The sequence below is a fragment of the Chanodichthys erythropterus genome, chromosome 2 (genome assembly GCF_024489055.1).
Source record: "Chanodichthys erythropterus isolate Z2021 chromosome 2, ASM2448905v1, whole genome shotgun sequence".
Lineage (NCBI taxonomy): Eukaryota > Metazoa > Chordata > Actinopteri > Cypriniformes > Xenocyprididae > Chanodichthys > Chanodichthys erythropterus.
In genome coordinates, this window is record NC_090222.1 from 25,225,594 (window position 1) to 25,241,783 (window position 16,190).

General features: G+C 34.4%; 1 protein-coding gene across 6 annotated transcripts in view; it reads left to right on the plus strand.

Moving 5' to 3' along the window:
- usp45 (ubiquitin specific peptidase 45) overlaps window positions 1-16,190 on the plus strand; it is a 40,217-nt gene that overhangs the window by 1,597 nt on the left and 22,430 nt on the right. For 4 of the 6 annotated variants that reach the window (XM_067406098.1, XM_067406081.1, XM_067406090.1 and 1 more), the window contains exons 2-5: window positions 1,230-1,338; window positions 1,570-1,739; window positions 2,177-2,277; window positions 2,699-2,799. In XM_067406098.1, coding sequence (XP_067262199.1) covers window positions 1,236-1,338; window positions 1,570-1,739; window positions 2,177-2,277; window positions 2,699-2,799 — 475 coding nt within the window. In that variant the 5' untranslated portion in view covers window positions 1,230-1,235. The remainder of the gene's footprint in view (window positions 1-1,229; window positions 1,339-1,569; window positions 1,740-2,176; window positions 2,278-2,698; window positions 2,800-16,190) is intronic. The other 2 variants (XM_067406065.1, XM_067406074.1) reach the window with 2 other exon arrangements.

The window sequence follows — 16,190 nt, forward strand, 5'->3', positions numbered from 1 at the left end:
CATGCAACCCCATACTATTAGAGATGCAGGCTTCTGAACTGAGCGCTGATAACAACTTGTGTTGTCCTTGTCCTCTTTAGTCCGGATGACATGGCATCCCAGTTTTCCAAAAAGAACTTAATTTTGACCACAGAACAGTTTTCCACTTTGCCACAGTCCATTTTAAATGAGCCTTGACCCAGAGAAAATGCCTGCGCTTCTGGATCATGTTTAGATATGGCTTCTTTTTTGACCTATAGAGTTTTAGCCAGCAACGACAAATGGCACGGTGGATTGTGTTCACCGACAATGTTTTCTGGAAGTATTCCTGAGCCCATGTTGTGATTTCTATTACTGTAGCATTCCTGTACGTGATGCAGTGCCATCTAAGGGCTCGAAGATCACGGGCATCCAGTATGGTTTTCCGGCCTTGATCCTTACGCACAGAGATTGTTCCAGATTCTCTGAGTCTTTGGATGATATTATGCACTGTAGATGATAATAACTTCAAACTCTTTGCAATTTTTCTCTGAGAAACTCCTTTCTGATATTGCTCCACTATTTTTCACCGCAGCATTGGGGGAATTGGTGATCCTCTGCCCATCTTGACTTCTGAGAGACACTGCCACTCTGAGAGGCTCTTTTTATACCCAATCATGTTGCCAATTGACCTAATAAGTTGCAAATTGGTCCTCCAGCTGTTCTTTATATGTACATTTAACTTTTCCGGCCTCTTATTGCTACCTGTCCCATCTTTTTTGGAATGTGTAGCTCTCATGAAATCCAAAATGAGCCAGTATTTGGCATGATATTTCAAAATGTCTTACTTTCAACATTTGATATGTTATCTATATTCTATTGTGAATAAAATATAAGTTTATTATGAGATTTGTAAATTATTGCATTCCTTTTTTATTCACAATTTGTACAGTGTCCCAACTTATTTGGAATCGGGTTTGTATATATGTGTGTGTGTGTGTGTGTATATATATGTTTATATATATGTATATGTGTGTGTGTGTGTATTTAATAACATTTTATAATTACAGTAGATTGTTTGATGAATAATTTTAATATATAATTTAATATAGTTATTTTATAATTATATTATTCTTTTTAAATGATCATATTTAATAATTTAAGTTCAGGTGAATGTGTTATGTAATAATGTTAGGCTTCAAAAACACAATTTTAACTGTACTGGGGGCTCATACTTAATCAATGATTTTTTATTTATTTTTTTACCCTAGATACAAATGCGTTTAAAAGACCCCTTCTCTTTAAAAACCGCAGACATGACCAAGCGGTCTAATAAGCCAAAGAAGCCTCGTGATGAAGAATCATCCGACGAAGTTGGCGGTAAGGAAAGGTTTTGATGCCAATACCATTTTTCATTCTAGTCCATTGTTCATGGTACATTTGATGCCCATTGCAAAATCACAGAAAAGCATACAAAGCATTTATCAGACATTAAGGATCTATCATGCATGTACTAATTCCTTTGTAATTCTGATTCAGATAGTGGATTTAACAATGCTCATATAGAGCTGTAAACTCTTCAGTAAAAATGTATATTCTTGTGTCATCTAGGGTTGACATGCCAGCATGTGAGCAGGGCTGTGGACCTTAGCTCAGTGAAGAAGGCAGTGACAGGCAGTCTGTGGTCTGTATGCTCTGATTGCCTTAAAGAGAGAAATGTGCCTGAGGGAGAACCAGCAGGAGCACATGACATCCTTGTGTGCCTCAAGTGTGGGTTCCAGGTGAGATCTTCTCACTCTGCAGCACTAAATATTTGGTGTTACAATGTATATAGTTCTGTCAGTGCGCGGTGACAGGTTATTCGCGGCAAATTCATATTTCACAAATATTAGAAACTTTATTGGCAAAACACAATTTAAGATATTTTCCACACTAGCAGGGTAAATGACATGTTTTTTTGACAAGCATTTATGCATTTTTGTGTAAAAATTTATGTGCTTAAATTCACACTGATGTGTGAATGTGTTGCTTAAAAGTTTGGGGTCAGTAAGACTTTTACTCACAGTATTTGTTTGGGTCATTTAAGCTTATCAGCCCATTTGGGAGTATGGCAGAGACTTTATTTAACCTTGATTTGACAGTGGGAAAAAATTGATTAACCAAAACTTGACCAGATCATCATATTTAGGGCAACCTTGCTAATGTTGCTCTCTTCCAGGGCTGTAACCAGGCAGAAACTCAGCATTCCACAAAACACCAGCAAACTCATCGCTCTGACTCACACTGTATCACAATCAGCCTCAGTACATGGAAGGCCTGGTAGGAAACGTCAATTGATTACTATATTGCATGATTATTTTACCATTTATCCATCAGTAATATATATATATATATATTTTTTTTTTAAAGAAATAAATAAGGCTGCATTTAATTTTAGTATTTACATTGTTTTTATATAAAAATGCTTTTCTTTCAAACTTTCTATTCGTTATTTGCAAATTGAATGATTTCTGAAGAATCATGTGATACTAAAGACTGGAGTAACGGCTGCTAAAAATTCAGCTTTAACATCACAGGAATAAATTACAAAATTTATTCAAATACAAAACGGTTCATTTAAATGCAATACTATTTCACAATAATTGTTTTTACTCTATTTTTGGTCAAATAAATGCAGCTTTCAAAGACTTAATAGATTGCATTTTGACATTAGTTGATGGTTTTTCTCTCCTTTTAACAGGTGCTTTGAATGTAAGGAAGAGCTCTCCACTCACTGCAATAAGAAAGCCCTGGCTCAGACTCTGGACTTCCTGCAGAAGCACTCAGCAAAAGCCACCTCAGGTAGTTATTCCACAGGAAAACAAACAGAAGTGTGATTTAATCTTGAAAAAATGATTGGAAAACAGCTATTTTGTCTTCTGCTAATAGTAGTCACAGTCATTATGGTTATGCCTGTCTTTTACACTACGGCAGCATTTTCCTACCTCGAAAAACGGAGACTTTTGAAAACACTGCAGACCCCATTTTATTTTGAAAACACCGGTGTTGTGTTTCAGTATAAATGGACCAAAACGACTTTTGAAAGTGGTGGCGTATGCATGCCCAGTGCGTATGAGCTGTCATGTGACATGCGTTTTCGGTCTTGTAGTGTAGACGGAGATCGTTTCTGAAATGCTGTGGAAACGCCAGTGTAGACAAGGATCCTTTTCATTTTAAAATGCTGTTTTAAAATGAAAATGCACTAGTGTAAATGGGGCCTGTGATAGAAGCTGACTCTTCTTTACAGATTAAAACCTGAAAATTGCCTTGTTTTCTAAAGCTTTTGGGAGCTCAAATAAGAGCTGGGTTTTCTTTCAAATAGCTCTTTTAGAAGCTCTTCATTGTTTCTCTATGCATAGCAATGCCATGTTGGCACATCTGTCGTCACTGACCTTTGTCCGGGGATCATTCGTTTTTAGTTTTCTAGATACAATGAGGAGACATACACAGTCTTCAGAAAGCACTGCGATATTTCATAGACACAAAATTTGCTGTTTTTCTTGAGTTCCCTCTGCTACATTCACTTGAATTCAGTTTTGTATGTATTGCATTTTTCACAATATATAAGGCTTTTCAAATTTGAAAGCATTAACCTTGGGTCATTCTAAACCCCAGGTAAATAGAATCCTGAGTTATTTTGTCTCAAATTTCACGCTACTCATTCTTTATTTATTAATCCTAGGTATTTATAGTCTGACATTTCACAAGATACATTTCTAAACACTTTTACATACTTATTTGAATATTTGTGGTGTCTGCAACCATGATTGAATACATACAGTACAATCTGACCTGTTCAAATAATGACTACGCTCACTTACTCAATTTTTTTTATTTTTATATACAGTGCACAGCTTTTCGGTTACTGTACGAAGCTCAAAATATATAACTGTGATATTTTCAATTTCTAATAATTTCATAATATACACAGCAATGCAGGGTTAACCCTGCAAAAGTTGTGCTAACTCTGTTTTCACAATAACTTTGGCCAGTTATAATCTAGAATATTTATGATAGTATTAATTAATTAATTTGCTGTTCAGTTAAATGTATTAATTATTGTAATAAATGAGTGCTTCATTTGGCAGTAGGGTACTGTATAGAAACTGTTGTAAAGGCTTAAAACTGCTTAAAGGGTTAGTTTACCCAAAAATGAAAATTCTGTTATTTATTACTTACCCTCATGCCGTTTCACACCTGTAAGACCTTCGTTAATCTTCAGAACACAAATTAAGATATTTTAGTTGAAATCCGATGGCTCCGTGAGGCCTCCATAGGGAGCAATGGACAATTCCTCTCTCAAGATGCATAAAGGTACTAAAAACATATTTAAATCAGTTCATGTGGGTACAGTGGATCAATATTAATATTATAAAGTGACAAGAATATTTTTGGAGCGCCAAAAAAACCTAAACAACGACTTATTTAGTGTGATCGGCCATCACTAAATAAGTTATTTAGTTTTTTTGGTGCTCCAAAAATATTCTTGTCGCTTTATAATATTAATATTGAACCACTGTACTCGCATGAACTGATTTAAATATGTTTTTAGTACCTTTATGGATCTTGAGAGAGGAAATGTCCATTGCTCCCTATGGAGGCCTCACGGAGCTATCGGATTTCAACTAAAATATCTTAATTTGTCTTCTGAGAATTAACGAAAGTCTTACGGGTGTGAAACGGCATGAGGGTGAGTAATAAATGACAGAATTTTCATTTTTGGGTGAACTAACCCTTTAAAGACAAACTACACTGACACCCTCATTTTTAGCATTGATTTCTCTCTTATAGATGATATATTAAACTTTGTGGTACTGGAATCACATGCTGTTGATTCAGTGTTTAGCTTCTGCATGTCATTTTGTCTGACTGATTTCTGTCATACAGCAGCTCCCTGGCTCCACCTAGAGCTCTAGCAGCATCGCTGCCTTGGATGCATGATGAAGTTACTCTGCTACACTTTTGTTTTTAGTCTGTTGGAGTGATTTATGAACTTGCCATTTTGCCCTAGAGCAGGAGGCTTAACCCCAGGTTGCTCGAGTGGGACTGTCCTTGTAGTAAGAGTATACACAACTTCTAGGAATGCATAGTGTAGTATTTTAAATTCCGTTCCTTATTTATAACCACACAGCATAGTAGAAATCCTCCTTTGATTATTTAGGTTCACCATTAGTTCTCCACCTTCTAGTCTTGATGTTTCTTGGAGAAGTTGTTTCCAAGGTCATGTCCATGTGCTTCATGATCATCTGCATCACAAAGTTTACTTTTTTGGAATTATTATATTTTTTTTAATGAGTCTGTCAAGAAGATATGTGGGTCACCTCAAAGTCAGAAGAAAAACATAATTTTCCATAATTGGAAAGAAGGAAATTATATTTCTATTTCTAATAAAGGAAATGAAGCTTATTTTTAGTCAACCCCACTTTTACGTTGTGACATTTTCATGACAATGTGCTTAAGGGTCATAAACAATGTCACAATGTACAGTGGTCATATTTTTTAAAACTTTCTACACATCAATGAATATAAAAAAAATAAAAATAAACCGCACAAATGTTTCAAACATCGATAATAATAAGAACATAATAAATGTTTCTTGAGCATATTGGAATGATTTCTGAAGGATCATGTGACACTGAAGCCTGAAATAATGGCTGCTGAAAATTTAGCATTCCCATCAGTGGAATAAATTTCCTTTTAAAATATATAAAAAAATAGAAAACCGGTTATTTCTTTTGAATAAGATTTCACAATATTGCTGTTTTTACTGTATTTTTAACCAAATAAATGCAGCCTTAGTGAGCATAAGAGACTTCTTTAAAAATATCTTATCAACCCAACTTTTAAATGGTTAAATATGTCTGTAGGTTTCATTTTCTTCAGGCAAAATATTTTTTCCTGTGATGTTTTTTTTTTAATTTTTTTTTAATTTAGTGATTTTTCAGTAAAAATAAGATCTGGAGTCCTGGACATGTTCTTGCAAGTTTAATTAGATTTACCTATGTAAGGCATTAATCTTGTAAAGCCTGGCTGAAATGATGAGGACCAGCATAACAGAGTGTGATCAGTAGTTGTGTTTCTTCATTATTACGAAGAAACAACTTTAAATACATTCCGTCACAGTTGTCATTTTTTTTTATTATTCAAGTTTCAACTATGTGCCATGAAAGACAGCTTGTTTTCTCTGGTATGTAAGATTAGACGGTAAATACCGATGCACAATAACTGTTAAAATTCTCATTTCTCTTTTCAGTGATCAGCAAAAGCTAGTGTATAAAATTTCACATAGCAGTGAAATATGCTACCACCTTATCCTTGCATGATGCTTAACTGTCATTGAATCAGTTTCTGTTCCTGTCCATGCCCTCATGCTCTGGTGTATCAAAGTTAAGTTCAGTTAAGCCCAGGCTAACTGGTCTCCCGCCACTCCAGGGGCAGCCAGGCTCTTGCTAGAGAAGCTGCGCTCCAATTCCGTTACTGCCGCATGGCTGCGCTCATTAATGGCATTAGGCGCTTGAGTGGTGCTCCCCGGTCGGATTCCCTGAAGAACGGCTGCAGCTGTGTGGAGATGGGATCCTGAGCTCTGCTCCTCCCCCTGCCTGGCCACATCTCCCATGATTCCCCTTTGCTCACTCCAAGCTTCTGGGAGACGGTCTCGTTTTCTTGTTTCTTGTTTCCTTTATAGAGCATCCTCAGCTGTTGAAAGGCGGCGGATGTTGTGAAGGGTTTTTTTTTGCTTATGAAATGGCTGTATTTATTCCAAACATATAAACACAAAACTCTGTTTTGATCATTTTACAACTAAGCTTGGGAACAAACTTTTATTCTTTCTTATAGTGGAAAATCATTCCAATCCAGACAGACTCTGGATATATCTTTACACTATGGCCTTGACATAACTCAAACGTCTTGGTGATTGTCAGATGATATTTTTTTTATAATCTCTTTCCAACCAAGCGTGATAAAGTCTCAGAGACAAAAATCTGAAGACAGAAAAGGGTAAACAGTCGGCCACTTGTTTTTTTGTTTTTTTTTGTCTGGTGAGGGCCAGAAGGTAGCTGGTGGTGGTCTGTGGTGTTGGGCCAGAGTTAGGCCACCTCCTGCCCACATCCTTCTTACCCAGCTCTTTAAATTACCTGTTGCCATTCTTCCGTGCTCATTGTTCCAGGCGGCCTGACTAAATGAGGAAGAAACGGGCGACCATTGTGACTGTGAAATGGACTGGCGCTGGCATAGTGGAGCTGGTGAAATTGCATTTCTGCAATATTTGAAGGCCAGGGTTTTTAGACAGAGCGTGCTGTTGTGTCCGCTTTTTCTCATAGACTCATGGCACAAAAGAGCCCCAGCAAGAATTTTCCAGAATCCATAATAGTTTTCCACAACAACAGCAGGGAGAAGAAAGAAAATCTATTAACTGCGCTCTCTCACCAAAAAGGCCTTCAGCTCAAGTACCAGAGTCTTGGTAGAAAGAGACTTGACCTCAGAGAGCCGGGCTTGTGCTTGAAACACAGCTGGGAAGGCTTTGTTTGAGGAAATTAAAATGTTTTTGCTTCAATACGCATCACAAGCTGGCACATGCAGCAGTTGAATCTTTATTTTCTCATATTGATTTTTCGGTCTCATTTCATATTTCATGAGGTGAGTGTCCAAACTGGTTTTGTTTTACTTTTCAGGGTTTTATTATATATATATTTTTTTTAAATGGTTGTAAACAATAATTGCATGATACTCCTGACTGAGTTGATAATATTAAAATTAGCATAGAGAACTTGTACTCAAGGTCTCTTTTGTAGTCCATTATGGTCGTAGTAGGGATACACAATATATATCAGTACCATATTGGTTATTGGCTGATATTAAAGTTTTTTTTTTTAATTATCTGTCATTATTTAATATTTAATTGTGTATTTTTGTTTCCCGTATTTTTACATTTAGATTACTTTTGCAGTGTCTTAATCACTTAAAGTATTTTTTTTAAAACACTAATAATATTACAACACCGTTAAATGTTAGCCTTAACAAGTCTCACACTTAATATACATTTTTCATACTGTACATTATAATGTTGTGATCTCTAAATTCACTTGTAGCATTTAACTATTTTCAAATGTAAAAAAAAAAATGTTTGTAAGATAATTATCAGCTTATTTATTGTAATCAACTTGTTTATTATAAGCCATAATTTTAATACCAGTGCATTTCTACTTCCAAATCTACTAAATGCATCCTAAATAAGGTTGGTGCAGGGATGACATCAGAACCCGGAAGTCTTAATTCGCCAGTGGTTCCTTTTAAAGGTGCCATAGAATTTACAATTGAATTTTCCTTGGGATAGTTGAATAATAGGAGTTCTGTACATGGTAATGACATACCGTGAGTCTCAAACACAATTGTTTCCTACTCCTTCAGCAAATCTCATTTGTGCAAAAGACCACAGAAAAACAGGCGAATCTCAACATAACCCCGACTGTGATGCAACAGTCGGGATCATTATATTATATGTAAGCTCCCAACTTTTGCATATGCCAGCCTAGATCTAGGCAGTATTAACATCGTGGAGCTGCACAGCCGAATCATCAGACGTTCTGCATGTAGGCTATTGTAAAGCAAGCGAGCAAGGACAATAGCGAAAATGGCAGATGGATCAATAACAACTGTTCTTGGGTGGAAAACTGTGTAATTACACCCAGAAAACTTGAATGCTGAAGCAGTTATGGTTATATTTGAAAACTTATGTTTCTAATAAGTAACCAGATAAGATGTGTGAGTGTGTGCAGTTTACATTGTAGAACAAAGCATCAAACTATTGTCAAATTTATATTTACAACAAGCTTTATTTTACTCATAAATTGAAATACTCCATTATAAACCCCAAAGGAAAATCTTGAAGGAACCACTAGTGAATTAGTCTTCCAGGTTCTGACGTCATCCCTGCACCACACTATTATTTTTCTTTAGCAGTTCACTTCATTTTCGAATCTCAAATGTTCATTGGAACCCATTAGCCTATATTTGATATATACACTTGTGTGGTTTTTAAACATTGTTTTACGTTTAATATGTCGATGTTGAGGATTTTTCTGCTAGGTCTTGTTGATTACTGAGGATGGTTAGCCTCGGGTGGGAGAAAGCTTTTCTATTTAGGTCATTCCAGGGCCAATGTGAAAAGCACATTTGTGTGTGTGTGTGTGTGTGTGCGCAAAGGAATCAAGACGTTGGATACCCTTGGCCTCAGATGGCAATGAAGCACGGTTTTCATGCCCCATGGCCACTACAAATTAACAAATTAATAAGACATTTGGTGTTGCTCGGCCTTCCTCATGACTGCTTGCTGTCTTCAGCCTGAGGAGAGCTGTCCTTCACTTTGTGAGAAACAAGGGAAGATTTTGAATAGTGTACATGTTCAGTGCATTAACTTCTATAAATCTGTGCTTGACTCTTCTCGTAAAGTTCTCTGCTGCAATGCTACAAACACTTGTTACTTTTGTGACACTTTTGTTTCAGTGCTTTTTCAAGTACAAATGACTAGTAATGCTAGTTTGGAGTCATGTAAAAAAAAAATTTGGAGTGTATAAAAATGGATATAATTACTTCTCTTGTGTGATATTTTTTTGTCTAGGCCCAAGTGTAAATAGTTCACCTGAACTGAAAATGTCATTCCATCCTCTTGTCATTCCAAACATGTATGACTATCTTTCTTCCACGAAACACAAAAAGAGATATTTAACAGAATGTCCAAGCAGCTTTTTTCCTAGGGATGTACACATCAAGAGTATTTGGCAATATAAGATACTTTTTTTTAAGTGATATTAGATATTTATGTGTTCATGTTCATTTCCCCTATTTTTATATTTAGATTACCTTTTTTTTTCTGTCATCTAACACTCAATCTTTAAAACTAAGAATTTAATAGCACTGTTCAATATAATCTTCAGAAAATCTCGAAATAAATATCCATTATTTATTATGCAAAACATAATGTTATAATGCCTAAATTCCCTTGTAGCATTTAACAATGATTGAGTTTAGTTTTTAGTGTTTTATTTTAATTTTAAACAATAATATAGAATTCTACTATCAGCTATGGGCCAGAAAGCAGTGTTGTTGTTGCTGTTGTTGTTAACTAAAACTATTAAAAATTGTGTTCATTAATGTTTATGTTGAAGTATGAAAATAACAAACAAAAAGTAATAAAAATGACAAAAGTACCAAAACTTAAAATTAAACTGCAAATTGCTAAAATATGCTAAATTCTAAAATAGAACTGCTAAAATGTTAATATTGATGCCTACCAGTGTTTTATACATCTTTTATGTGTGTGTATATATATATATATATATATATATATATATATATATATATATAATATATTATATATATATATTATATAATAATATATATATATATATATATATATATATATATATATATATATATATATATATATATATATATATAATATATTATATATATATAATATATTATATATATATAATATATTATATATATATAATATATTATATATATATATAATATATATATATATATATATATATATATATATATATATATATATATATATATATATATATATATATATATATATATATATATATATATATATATATATATATATATATATATATATATATATATAATATATTATATATATATAATATATTATATATATATAATATATTATATATATATAATATATTATATATATATATATATATATATATATTATATATATTATACATACATACATACATACATACATACATACATACATACATACATACATACATACATACATACATACATACATACATACATACATACATACATACATACATACAGTGGTGGTCCGAATTATTGGCACCCTTGGTAAATATGATCAAAGATGACTATAAAAAAAAATCTGCATTGTTTTTCCTTTTGATCTTTAATTCATAAAATTAGCAAAAATCTAACCTTTCATTGAAGGAAAATAATTGAAAGTCGAAAATTGAAAATCACATTATGAAATAAATGTTTTTCTCGTAAACACATTGGCCACAATTATTGGCACCCCTAGATTTTTTTTATAAGTAAAATATCTCTGAAGTATATTACCATTTATATTTACTTCTTTTTTTTTTTTTTTTTTAGCACACTAGGGTGATCATGAACATGAAATTGTCCAGCCATGACTTCCTGTTCCACAGGAGTATAAACATGAGGAAACACAAAGGCCAAATTCCTTTAATCATTCATCACAATGAGTATAACCAAAGAATATAGTTCTGATGTGCAGCAAAAGATTGTTGAGCTTCACAAAATGTCTGTAAGAAAATAGCTAAAGCATTGAAAATCCCCATTTCCACTATAAGGGCAATAATTGAGAAGTTCCAATCAACTAAAGATGTTACAAATCTGCCTGGAAGAGGACGTGTGTCTAAATCGTCCTAATGCATGGTGAGGAGGAAAGTTTGAGTGGACAAAGACTCTCCAAGGATCACAGTTGGAGAATTGCAGAGATAAGTTGAGTCTTAAGTCTCAGAAAGCCTACAAAAATGATCAAACAGCATATACATCCACACAAGTTGTTCGGGAGGGTTTCAAGAAAAATCCTCTGCTCTCATCCAGAAACAATCTCCAGCATATTCAGTTGTCAGACAAGACTGGAACTTCAAATGGGACCGGCTTGTATGGACAGATGAAACTAAAAAAGAGCTTTTTGGCAGGAAACCCACCAGATGGGTTTGGTGCACACATGGATAAAAAGTACCCCATGCCCACGGTTAAACATACTGCTGGATCGTTAATGTTGTGGGCCTATTTTTCTGCTGGAGGTCCTGGACATCTTGTTCAGATACATGGTATCATGGATTCTATCAAATACCAACAGATAAAAAATCAAGACCTGACCGCTTCTGCTAGAAATCCAATAATGGTCCGTGGTTGGATTTTCCATCAGGATCCAAAACAAACATCAAAACCAACACAAAAATGTATCACTGAGCACAAAATTAAGTTTCTGCCATGGCCATCCCAGTCCCCTGACCTGAAGCCTAAAGAAAATGAGTGGAGTGAACTGAAGAGAAGAAGCACCAACATGGAGCTGGGAATCTGAAGGATCTGGAGAGATTCTGCATGAAGGAATGATCTCGATCTCTTGTCAGGTGTTCTCCAAACTCATCAGGCATTATAGGTGAAGACTCAGAGTTGTTATCTTGGCATAATAATAAAATATGAATAAAAGGGTACCAATAATTGTGGCCTACGTGTTTTGGAGAAAAACATTTACCGGTATTTCATATTTTTTATATATATATATATATATATATATATATATATATATATATATACAGTACAGTCCAATCCAAAAGTTTGGAACCACTAAGATTTTTAATGTTTTTAAAAGAAGTTTCGTCTGCTCACCAAGGCTAGATTTATTTAATTAAAAATACAGTAAAAACAGTAATATTGTGAAATATTATTACAATTTAAAATAACTGTTTTCTATTTGAATATATTTCACAAAGTAATTTATTCCTGTGATGCAAAGCTGAATTTTCAGCATCATTACTCCAGTCTTCAGTGTCACATGATCCTTCAGAAATCATTCTAATATGCTGATCTGCTGCTCAAGAAACATTTAATGTGTACAATTGTACAAAATATTTGTGTACAATATTTTTTTTCAGGATTATTTGATGAATAGAAAGTTCAAAAGAACAGTGTTTATCTGAAATCTAATCTTTTGTAACATAAATGTCTTTACTGCCACTTTTGATTGATTTAATGGATCCTTGCTGAATAAAAGTATTCATTTCTTTAATTTCTTTTCAAAAAAATAAAAATAAAAATTCTTACTGACCCCAAACTTTTGAACGGTAGTGTATAATGCTACAGAAGCTTTGTATTTCAGATAAATTCATCAAGGAATCCTGAAAAAAAAAGTGTACACAACTGTTTTCAACATTGAAAATAATCATAAATGTTTGAGCAGCAAATCAGCATATTAGAATGATTTCTGAAGGATCATGTGACACTGAAGACTGGAGTAACGATGCTGAAAATTCAGCATCACAGGAATAAATTAATTTGTCAAATATATTTAAATAGTACAAAGTTATTTTAAATTGTAATAATTTTTACTGTATTTTTAATTAAATAAATGTAGCCTTGGTGAGCAGATGAAACTTCTTTTAAAAACATTAAAAATCTTAGTAGTTCTAAACTTTTGGACATAATATAATAAATATAATATAATATAATATAATATAATATAATATAATATAATATAATATAATATAATATAATATAATATAATATAATATAATATAATATAATATAATATAATATAATATAATATAATATAATATAATATAATATAATATAATATAATATAGTGAATGGCACCAGGGACCTGTTTGCTTTCATTGTATAGAATAGAACAGCTTAGACATTCTTAATACCTTTTTTGTGTTTCACAGAAGAAAGAAAGTCATGCATATTTAGAATGACATGAGGGTGAGTAATTAAAGGGTTTCACAGTTCTTGTTTTGCCTCAAAGCTCTTAGGGAAGATCTTCTTTTAACAGTTATCAGGAAATCACATCCAGTTCACTTTGGCGCTTGTGTGTTTTGGAGAGAGCTGGGTGGGGAGGAGTGGAGTGGATTGCTGATCGTTTAGGCTGCCCCGGGGACATGCTCCACAGTGTCACTCCTGCCCATATTCGGTGGCTGAGCAAGGAGAACCAGGTGGTGGTGCCGAGTGCAGGACAGTCAAGCGTGGCCATGGTGCATGCTGACATTTGCCTTCGCTAACTGCTGCAGGGAGAGGAAAAATCTGTTTTTCCATATGCTTGTTCAGGGCACTGTCCTCCCCCCCCCCCAAGTCCCCTCTATGTATCTCCTTCGCTGCCATGCTAGCAGATGGCTCTCTGAACATTGTTTACCTTGATCAGTGGGCCCAGATGTGATGTAACTCCATAGACATTCCCACATTGCACTTTTTATTCTCCTGATCCATTAAAAAAAATGGGATTGACAAAATGCAAAACGTACCTTTTTTTTTTTTTTCCCATTACGCTCACTCGTTCTCCTGTTTGCTCATTGTATGAGCTGTGTATCCCCATTGTCTACACTTGTTTGCACCACAGTGTTCATGGACATATGGGCTCCCTCACGAATGGCTGTATGGACACAGAAAAACTTCCAGATGTTTTCATGTAGCGCTCCAGATGCTTTTGGCCCCACTTAGGAATAGCAGCACTCCAGTCTATTGTTTTGATGCCTGATTAACCCCTGTGAGAAAATCATGGGGGCACAGAAGCTGCCCACTTCAGATTTTAATGGATTTTTCCTGAACGGAGCTTAATACTGGGCCAGTTTGTACAATAAGTGTGTGTGGATCTGCATAACATTTGGGGCAGCTCTGGAGAGCATTTTTGCACAAAGGAAAACCAATTTACTTCCTGAATTGGAGAACATGGTTTGTCCTTGGGCTTTCCCTCAGATGTGGCAGTGTGACAATATGGATTCAGGACAGGGGACTAAACAAGATGACGCAGCAATGTTAGCTGAACCTGAAACATAACGCAAGAGATATAGTTGCCCTTCTGTTGTCAGAAATTACCTTTTCCACCCCATCATATGCTTGGCCGAATTTGAAGGGTTAATAGCATATACTGCAGCCTTTGAGTTTTTAAAGTCATCTATGTTTTAGCTGTATGAAGACCCCTGGTATTGTCCAAGCAGAGATTCGTCAAAGACAAGTCTTGAGTTAACCTCGGCACCATCTGCACAGCCTTTCAACAGCCCGACATGTCAGTAATTGTACATAAAAAGTGTCTTTTCTTGTAATAGTGTCGAATCTCATGGGGATACGAGAATGCAAAGTAACATTTATAAGTGCTTTGGTTTTGTGTAGTTTGTCCAAAAGATGACCTCCAACACAACATATTCCCTGTTGTTCACAGCGTGTCAGTGAGTGTTGTCCTCTTTCTGAATTTTTCCTAAAAGGTGTTAGTACTGAAGAGGTTGGGGAAATTGATGCACACTAAGGGATGTAAACATAAACTGCTAATTTTATCCACTTTTCTTAACAGAAATCATTCATGCAAGAATAAACCAATTGGGACACAAGAGTAAGGCATATTATTCCACTTGAGGGAAGAACAAGCTGTAGATATGTACAAAACCTGCACTCATCTATATGATATGAATTACTTCAGGTCATTTTGAAGTTATTTCGGGCACATTACATGAATATGATGCACTTGTGTCTCATTACATTTTTTACAGCATTAGAACAAAGAAAGAAAATAATTTATGGCAAATATTATTTTATTAATAACTACAAAACAACATTTGGTCCCAAACTAGCTGGAACTTACTGAGTGATATTTAAATTTGTCTGAATTTTCAGTCTGTTTGAAATCCTGATACCCATTTTGGCATTAATATTAAATATATTTTAATTTGATAAATGTATAACTAATTTTGAATATAAGTACTTTTATTTTCCTTAATTGGCCCTGCTTTTGCATAAATAACAGTGCAAAAGATTGTAAATATTAATATGTAGTAGTGGCAAGCAGCACCATGCTGATTTTCTCTTTCATTCTCAGTGCCTTGGGTGCTTGCTGTTGTTCATTAATGCTTAATTTGACAGAACACTTGTGTTCTCCTTTACAAATGGTGCCAGTGAGGATAAAAATAAAAAAGATGGGTCCGGGGCTGTTCATGGATTCAGTTTTTTGTTATGGCTTGTCCGTTGTCTTGTTGCAAAAGGCCAACACCCTATATTGACAATTAATCCACCAAATCAAAACTCTTAAAAGAGTGGGGAACAAAACCAAAATAAACAGCATTTTTTCCCAAATGCAATTTAGTTGTATCTTTGATGCAAACATTGCCAGAAAATTTCTGTTGTGTATGTGTAGTCCACTCTACAATCCACTGAGCAACTGGTTTTATCCAGTGGAACATATAATTGGTCAATGCATGTAAAAGATAATGTTGTCTCATAAAGGCTAATTTAAGGGTTGTACTTCATAATCTACATAAATGAAAAATGGGAGTCAAATATGAATCAACCCTATTTTACAAAGGTCCATCTTGGAGATTTCTGTCCTTGCTACCAATGATCTAGCTTTAAGCTAGCAAATAAAAAGTTAAATGGATGTAGTTGACAGATTTTCA